The sequence below is a fragment of the Pinus tabuliformis genome, chromosome 3_1 (assembly GCF_031772625.1).
Source record: "Pinus tabuliformis cultivar Carrire ecotype Pingquan chromosome 3_1, CPIR1, whole genome shotgun sequence".
NCBI lineage: Eukaryota > Viridiplantae > Streptophyta > Pinopsida > Pinales > Pinaceae > Pinus > Pinus tabuliformis.
The window spans coordinates 891,658,842-891,668,050 of NC_142301.1; the positions used below are offsets into that span (position 1 = coordinate 891,658,842).

At 35.3% G+C, this 9,209-nt stretch overlaps 1 protein-coding gene across 4 annotated transcripts; it reads left to right on the forward strand.

Annotated features, from left to right (window-relative positions):
* Positions 1–5,224: 5,224 nt before the first annotated feature.
* On the forward strand, positions 5,225–6,569 carry LOC149190482 (GATA transcription factor 9-like). 4 transcript variants are annotated; one of them, XM_089413410.1, is made up of 3 exons: positions 5,225–5,349; positions 5,596–5,738; positions 6,264–6,569. In XM_089413410.1, exons 2-3 carry the CDS (start codon positions 5,664–5,666, stop codon positions 6,366–6,368), a joined length of 180 nt encoding a protein of 59 aa, XP_089269536.1. In that variant the 5' UTR covers positions 5,225–5,349; positions 5,596–5,663; the 3' UTR covers positions 6,369–6,569. The 4 variants fall into 4 exon arrangements, with proteins under 4 accessions (XP_089269536.1, XP_089269538.1, XP_089269537.1 ...); XM_089413412.1 differs by having other exon boundaries at positions 5,225–5,318; XM_089413411.1 differs by having other exon boundaries at positions 5,231–5,372.
* The last annotated feature ends 2,640 nt before the right edge of the window (positions 6,570–9,209 follow it).

Below are 9,209 nucleotides of genomic sequence, written 5' to 3' on the forward strand. Positions count from 1 at the left end.
GATAATGGATGTCACTTACATCATTCTCAAGCATCCATTTGATTTGCTCAATGAATTCTTCTCGACATTTACAATTCCACAAATTGTTCCAAATGGAACAATCATTCCAAATGCAATTTCTAATATTATCGTACCAACTGCTTCATTTGGCGCAGGTTCGAATGGTGGATTTCGAACCAAAATTGAAAGATCGGATAACCTTGCTAAAGAATTATCTGTTGATCCAGTACAACATTCACCGACATATATAGGTCATTACGGCATGCACCATTCAGTTGTATAGATAGTCAAGTCAACAACGTTCAACATAACGTATGGGAGTTAATGACAGTGTTCAACATAACATTATATGAAACTTATTAAAGGAGGTAATGAGATAATGACAACGCGGTATTGGTGAAACCGGTGTGCAAGAGGACCAACTGTGGTATGGTAGATACGAGCCACAATAGTTTGGTGGGTCGTATGAAAGATATACATAAAACCACAGTTACATATTAAAACTAGGAGTGGGAGGAGGAGGTAACAAATGAAAACGTTCAATGTATGGTGATGGCGATATGTATTATAACTGGAGTATGGAGGAGGCACTTTGGAGGGCCTCTCTTGAGTGGAATTTTAGCAAGTCGATAGTTATAATATATAACATGATTTAACATAATACCATTCAACGAGTTCGTATGGAAGTTTCGTGGTATGCAGAGACACTGTAGTATGGGAGAAAATTTTAGGCATAGCCATGATGGGTGGTATGGTGGTTTGATGCCACGATGCTAAAAAACGATGATTCATAGCATTGGTATGGGAAGAGAAACAATCACGGAGGAGAGCATCATACAACACATCACTTCAAACACAATCACAATAGCACTATCACTTCAACACAATCGTGATAGCAACACGATGTCGCAGCATGGGGGGTGTATGACTCAGACATGAGATTTGCCAAAGCACAGTCACGCCAACAATGTGTAATTTGTGCTGGTAGGAGGAATGATATTACCTTATTTTAAGCCTTCAAAAGTCAATCATGAGCCCACCAGCATTCAATCCTCCACAACTTTCAAACTATTCCATGCTCACCGCTTGGTCTCCACGCTCACCACAACAGCGTTGGATATGGAATAATGGTAGAAGAAATGACATTCAATGCAGTACGAGGAGCGTTATATGAAGTGTTAACTAGGAAGCTATTTTTTCTATTTCAAAGACTGTAAACAACACAAAGACCAGGTAAGGAAGTAGGTAAGGAAGTAGCTGACAAAGGGACAATTTTGCACAAAGGTAGAGAAATGCCCAAAATCACTGTACCACAAAAAATTAATGATTCAAATTTGAGCAAGGCCAGAAGGAGACTGCTCTGAAACAATGTTAAACATCACTATGGTAAAGACCAAAGATATGAAACATAAACTTTGAATGCCTTATTATTCACAATGACACATATTTATAATACATTAGAGTTACCCTTGGTTTCATATTCCAAGTGGTCTCTTGGACTTCCTTTGATTGTTCAGCTTCCACACCTACTCGTAGAGGATTATGTGTCCAACAATTAAAGTTATTGCTCACAATATTAAAAGCTTTAAAAGGCATTGTTACCAAAAGTTGTAACTTTAATCTCAAAAAATAAGAGTATTATTAATAACATAACTTTTCAATTTAAAAATTGATTTAAATGCTTTTATGCAAATATATGAGTTTTGTAAGTTAGAATTATCATAAAATCACTAAAAATATTTTATTTTTAAATTAATGTTTATTTTTAATAAATTATCAAAAATCTATAATATCTAATTCATTTATTTTCACACACACACACACACATATAATGAGCCAATAAGAAAAGAAGATAGTGAGGCCAACTCAATAAAGTTTTTTTTTTTTAATGATTAAATTTCTTTAAACAACTCATTCTATATCAATTTTATAATTTTATGTTAATTTGAAGGGTTTTTACTCTTGTTGTTTGAGAATGTAAAAATACATAAAATAAGAAAAGAGTTATATATAAGCAATGTTCTTGGAATTGAAATTAATGATTCTGGCTTTAATTCTAATTAAATTAATAGCATAAGAGACAGAGAGTGAGAGAGGAGATATGAGAAAAAAAGAAAATTTTGTGAAATCCAGAGAAGTCCTGTTGTAAAGACTTGTACAGAGGATAAAAACTGAGAGGATACAACAAAGGCAAGATCAAATAAGCTAATAAAAACAAATAATTGACATAATTTAGTAGAGAATTGGATTCTCTTTCATATAGGTGCTTAAAAAATTAGCATGTGTGTTTGTGAAGAGTAGAAGTTGTTGTTTCTAGTCAGTGCTTGCAAAGAAAAAAAGAGGTTGGAGCCTCCTCTAGACTGGTGCCTACAAAATATAATGTAAAGATAATTTGGCACTTGCATGAAAAAAAAAGGTTTGTGATTTTCTCCTTTTATGAGTTTTCATGTATATATAGTGTTTTTATGTGGTGCTTATGTCTGTGATGTTGATAATATTGTTTTGTATTAATTTCATGGTTAATGTTTGAATACTTAGGGATATATGCTCATTGTTAAAGAAATTGACTAAAAAATGTTAAAAGTTATAAAATATTGATTCATCCCCCTCCCTCCCCCCAATATTTTCTTACTTTCCAACACACTTTTAATTGATTTTATGATTTTGTTTGCAATAATATATAGTTTTCACACCATGGTTTAAAAATATTGGATTTTTAAACTTGAAAGAAATTTAATAACACCATTTTTTAATTCAAGAGTTGGTTTAAACTTTTTATTGTGATGATATCAATTATTATGGACATAGTTTCTAATAAGTTGTAATTTTATCCTCTAGTAAATAATAGCACTACTTTTTGATTCAAAAGTTGATTTTAAAATTATCACTCACAATATTATGAACTTTAAAAACTATTGTTACAAAAAATTGCAAATTTTATTATAAAGAATTAAGAGTATTATTAATAACATAACTTTTCAATTTGGAAATTAATTTTAATATTTATATGTTCAGTACTCTCTTAAAATAATCATAAAGTAGTATAACATAGGTTATATAAATTTTATTTTTAAATTAATGTTTATATTTAATAAATTATAAAAAATCTATATTATCTAATTTATTTATTTTCATTAGGAAAAAAAAAACATAAGCCAATTCAAAAGATTACAAATACTTACCTTTAAAAAATAATGTTAGAAAAAAAAAACATTTTGAAATTAAAACTATCAATAGAATCATCCTCTTTTTACTAGTATAGAGTTAGTTTAATAACCAATAAAAGATTCAATAGCTAAATTCCTTCAAACAACTCTTTGAATATTAGTTTAAAAATTTTATGTTAATAAAATTATACTATTTTACATATAATTATTTAAAAAAAATAAAACCAAGTCAGTGATCTTAAACCATTTGTAAACTAACTATGTAGATGGTCACCTTCGAGCAATAATTTAAAGCATAACGATTAGTGTATAGTCGTACACCCAAAGTTCTGGCTTTTCTCTTTTTGATATTGTTTAACAGAAAATATTTTCCCTCTTATGATGCAGTTGAACTCGCACAGGAAGAAGCCTCGATCTTCGTAACGCCGGTTAATAAATTTACAAAAACTTACGAATACATTCAATAAGGTTTACGACGTGAATAGTTTGACTTCTGAATCATTATCACTTGTAATTTTAGAATCATTACCGTTTAATTTGACTTCTGAATCATTATCACTTGTAATTTTACAATCATTATCGTTTTAAACAGGAAGAATATAATAAATTATTATTATTATTTTATTTTTATTTTTATTTTAGGGCAATTTGGTCCTCTTGTTTTACACCTGGCAACACCGGTGGATTTTAGGCCAATCTGGTCTTCTTATTTTACACCTAGCAACACCTGGTCTACCTAGTCTTCTTGTTTTACACCTGGTCTTCTTGTTTTACACCTGGTCTACCTGGGTTTTTTGTTTTACACCTGGTCTACCTGGTCTTCTTGTTTTACACCTCGCAACACCTGGTCAGGCTCCTTCAATATTCAGGTCACCTCCTCTTAACCTTTCGCATTTCGGAACTCGATTCTTCTGTATTTCGGAACTCGGTTCTTATGTGCTATCTTCAGATTCAGAATTCTTTGCAGAATCCTACTTCCTTGCAAACAAACCTGCCAAGGTGAGCCGCCAAAACGTACTTCCCTGCAAAGAAACCTGCCAAGATGAGCCAAGGAAACCAAAAGAGAGAGCAAGACCAGCAGACTCAAATCAGGAAATGTATGCACTGTGACACAACAAAGACACCTCAATGGAGAAACTTGTTACCTTTTCGAATTCTGTCGGGCCCTTGATTTATATGTTAGCCATGCAGATCCTTTGAAGAAACAGCTGAAATCAAGCTCCATCTCCATCTTCAGGCGAGACAGGGCACTAAAATGGCTATTTTATAGGTTTCTACCTCACCTGCTAAGAACCCTCTCTCTATTGACCGCTTCTTGAAGTCACCTGCTATCCGCTCTTTAAGGATGAAGAGGAGCAGTAAGGAAGGGGAAAGGCTCATTCTCTCATAAAGTGAAGCTTTGTGTTATCTGATGAAGGAGGGAGATAAGCATAAACCCTTGGGAAGGTTATACCTGAGCATAGCGAAAGAACGGGGAAGGACCAGCAGCAGGCCCAGAGAATAGATGACTTGTAGATGAATCAATGTCTTGTGTACTCCGAAATGCCCTGCTACCTTGGAGCTGTGGGCGTCTTGCAGCATTGCTAATCGTCTCTCTTAATGGTTGACCCGGTATCAATTACATAGAAAGCATAGCCAGTAGCATCCCTTCTGGATCGAAAGATTGTTCTGGAGACGTTCCCTACCAGCCAGAGTCAGTAGCTTGAGATTCAGTGGCTTGTTAAAATGCCCTACCCTTTCAATCAATAGTCAACTCTGTAGTTAGTCTCCTCACTGGTAGGATCAGAATAGCTAGGTTAGGGTTAAAGTGGACCTTGTCAAGGTAGAGCGCTCCACTTGTGGACCCAACTGATGCAGGATATGTACAAAACCACTTGAAGCTTCCAGCAACATATGTTAATCTAAACAAAAGTGGTAAGGTGCCAACCAGTTCTCATTTCGGCATTGGCGCTAACCAATTCTCATTTCGGTATTGTTCCAGGATTGTACATAACTGTGTTCGGTATTGTTCCAGGATTGTACATAACTGTGTTCGGTATTGTTCCAGGATTGTACATAACTGTGGATGGCAGAGCTCAAGCACTTCAGAACCGTAGCTTCTTTGCTGGATGCGTAGATAATCATGAAGCAAATAAGCCTCCAGTGTTGAAAGTTGAGATTTAAAATCGTGTTAGAGAAGCAAGTGGGCTGCATGCAAACTTTAGCGTGTCCATATTTGATTTTATTTTTGTTATTACCACTATTTTATTTTTATTATTAAAATATATAATTTTTATTTCAATATTAAAATGAGAAATATGACATTCGATGTGCACGATGACACCATGCAGCTCTAGGAAGTTCCAACGGAGGTCTTTTCTTGTATTTCTTTATGGATGTGGCGTCTTTAATAATGGGAGATGTGAGAGTGGGTGTGCATGGATGGCAGGTGCAGCTGCAGTAGCAGCAGATTCCTCTAGCATAACCTTTGTGGAGACTAACGGCGGCAATTCCTCTATGGACGAAAAGAGCTTCAAAGGGTACAATGTTCTGAAAACTGATGCAAACAATAATGGTCATCTCTATGTTTTGGTAAGTACGAATTACTAACTTCATTTCTGCATATAGTATTCAGTTTAACTGTGGGCAACGCATGATATTAGCCTTGCCATTTGTTTTTCCTCTCAAAACTCTTCTTGAAAAATTTGGACTGGGTTTATTTTGTTTAAAGTGTATTTCAATCCAATCCTTTTCTTGAGGAATCTGGAATGGGTTTTAACTTTCTTCTATTTAATGTGCATTTCAACTTTTCAGTAGAATCCTCTTCTTGAAAAATTTGGAATGGGTTTTTTATGTTTAAGGTTTATTCCAACTTGTCAATTCAGTTCTCTTTTTGAGGAATTTGGAATGGGTTTCTTCTGTTTAAGGTTTGTTACACATTGTGAACCATGTTCATAGGTTGGGCACGAATTGGACAAAGAATAGTTCATGGGCTTGAGTGCATTTTATATCTAATTGCTAATAAATCACCAAATGAGAGGGTTTTATGTTTTGGGAATATATTTTCATGGATGATGATATGTTTGCTGAGATGGGTTTTTGTTCTTTATGTAACAGTGTGATGATCTGGCAGAGCTAGAATGGATTTCCAATTTCGTGGAGGACTCATTTTCAACCGAACAAGTCGTTGGTGTCTCGAGAGAGTTGGGGGAGGTTCCTTAAGTTGGAAGAAGAGCAACAACCTCAGGATTTCTAGAAAGCTGTGTTCTCTTACCAGAGCCTTCAATGGTAATATATCTCTTCCACTCAGGGTATGGAAATACTAATTTTTGGTGAATGGCTTCTCCAGATTCATTTCATGCTCGCAATGGCCGCAACACCATTTTTTAATTTTCATTGTATTAAACGAAGCCAAAAAAAAATGCCAGATAATTTGAAATAAATTAAATTATTATTTCATTCGATTATTTGTCACTTGGAATTTGCAATGCATTCTGGTAATGGCATCTTCACACAACCACTGTAATTTTATTTTAGTTAATATTTTCATGTCAACTGTGCCTTTGTTACCCGAATTCATGAATTGCGAATAAAACCATTATCCAAAGCTTATATTTTTTCATTGTCTATGCAAAGGAATATAGGTAATTTTACTTTAACTATGCCAGACCGAATTGGTATGTCAAGTAGGGAAAATTCGGTTGTTTTGCCATTTGGCGACCATTCCGAATGTCTCTGGGTGTTTTTGAGGAAGTTATTTACCTTAACCAGCTATCATGGGTCTATATGAGACTCCTTATAGTATTTCGGTTTCTATTATCCTAGAAATACTGAGTTTGATAGCCAGATCAAGTTATGGGACCTTTTTTCAGGACGAAAAAGCATGATATTGTATTATATGAGGAATATAAAGAGAAACATTTATACATTCGATTTCTGTAGATGACCCATAGCTCTGGATCATAGTAATAAAAAAGCATGGAACATATTCCAAAAAAAACACCTGCCAGGAGAATGACAGATTAAAGACAAGTATCCAGCTACACAATTATCTTAGATCATAGGGTTCACAGATCATAGACAAATACATCCAGCTACAAGATTTTCTTTGATCGAAATAGTTGACATAGGTGGAGACTTCCGCAGAGATCAGGACAGAAGCAACATCATATAAAACAAAAAGCAAAGAGAAAAAACCTGAGAGACTGCTTGCATAAACTTAGAGATCAGGAAGAGAAAATTCCTGTATAGAAAAATTTTTCCCTTCAGATGATACCTGCAAAAACCACGAACCCGGAGCTGAATGAAGACCCATTTTTGAGAGCGAATCTGCCTGCTGATTTTGATCCCTGCTGATATAATGAATAGAGCCACCTTCCAAACATCCCCAGAAAAAACTGATCCTGTCCATCCATCCTACAAGGTGTGGCATGAGAATATAATTTTTTCTTGAGACGAAATCCACCATTACTTTTGAATCTCCAAAAACTGAGACATCCTGAATATTTAGAAAGAGGCAAAATTTTAGAAGGCCAGTGAGGGCCATCGCCTCTGCTTTACTGTTGGTGCCTTTCCCCCCGTTCCAGTGGATGTAGAATTGATTGTTTTCATTTACCATAATAATAACTCCACAGCCACAGGAACCTCTCTGTTCAGCTCCATCGAAGTACGCCCTTGGATAAATTGTGTGTTCCTTTGAGAGTTCACTACAGGCACCCTTTTTTTGCTTGAGGGTCTTTTGCGGGAGTGCTTCAAATTGAGAAACAATATTGAAAAATATTTCCAAGAAAGGGGATTTGCTGTTATTGAAAATAGAGTTGTTTCGCCACTTCCAAATACTCCACAGAGTGATAATAAAAATTGTTCTCCATGATTCCTTTTGCTCACTGCACTAGAGAAACGCTTCAATGATTGAAGCATGGAAATTGTGCTGGATTCCATAACAGCTCTCCAAAGCATGCCATAATTGCTGAGTTCTTTTGCATTCTAAAAATAAATGATCGTTGTTTTCCTCCTCTGACCTGCATATAGGACATAAACCGGGACCGTGCCATCCCCTCTTCTTTAAGTTTTCCCAGGATAAATTCTTGTTGTGGAATGATAGCCAAGCGAAGAAAATCATTTTGGACGGGCAACCCGCCTTCCAAAAAATGCGAGGGAAAATAGGATTGAGAGAGGCCTGCTTTAGACCAATTAAATTCTGGTATACATCTTTGACACGGACAATATTCATCCCTTTCGAATTTTTCCAGGTGAGACAATCAGATTCCACTGAGCGAAAAATGCCACAGTTTCTTAAGCACGTCCTGATGTGTTCCCATTGAAGGGCGATCACACCTGGCATTTCCAGAATTCCTGCATCTTTCCAAAATGGAATAGATCCCTGCCAGCCCGCAATCAAACTGTCCCAAAAGAAAAGACCCCTTCTATGAAAGAAATTTAATAAATATTCAGGCACATAGATCTCCTCGGCGCCGCACAGGAACTGATCTTTCCCGATAAGGATTTTATTTGCCAGATTGGAAACGTCAAATTAAGTTCTTCAAAAAATAATTTTCTATCTTACGAAAGCTAAGCCAAATTTAAGAACCATATGAGGCGCCGATCCTTCCCTCCCTAAACCAAAATGTTAAGTCCTTCCTGCCCAAATATTTCTTCTGAATAATGGAACTCCATGATCCTTCTCCATGAATTGCTCTCCACAAAGACTTGCATAAAAGAGCCTTCTCGAAAGTGCGCATATCGAGCAAACCCCATCCTTTCTTTGCTATGATAAATTAAAATTTAAAAAATTTATAAATTTCTGATTTTTCACTTCTGCACAGGAAAAACAATGTCTACTCTTACGTATCACAAAAAATATGTTCGGGCAATTGCAAAACATCCTTTTGAGTAAGCATTTCAACCTTTTATGAATCACACTTACATGTGGAAAATGCTATAAGCACTTCTAATCTAGGATTTGTTATAAGTATAATGCTGAATATGAATGTGTATTAATTGTTTCTTGTTCAACATGATAACTGAAGTTATCAAAGATGCTTCCATATTGCCCTTAAGTGT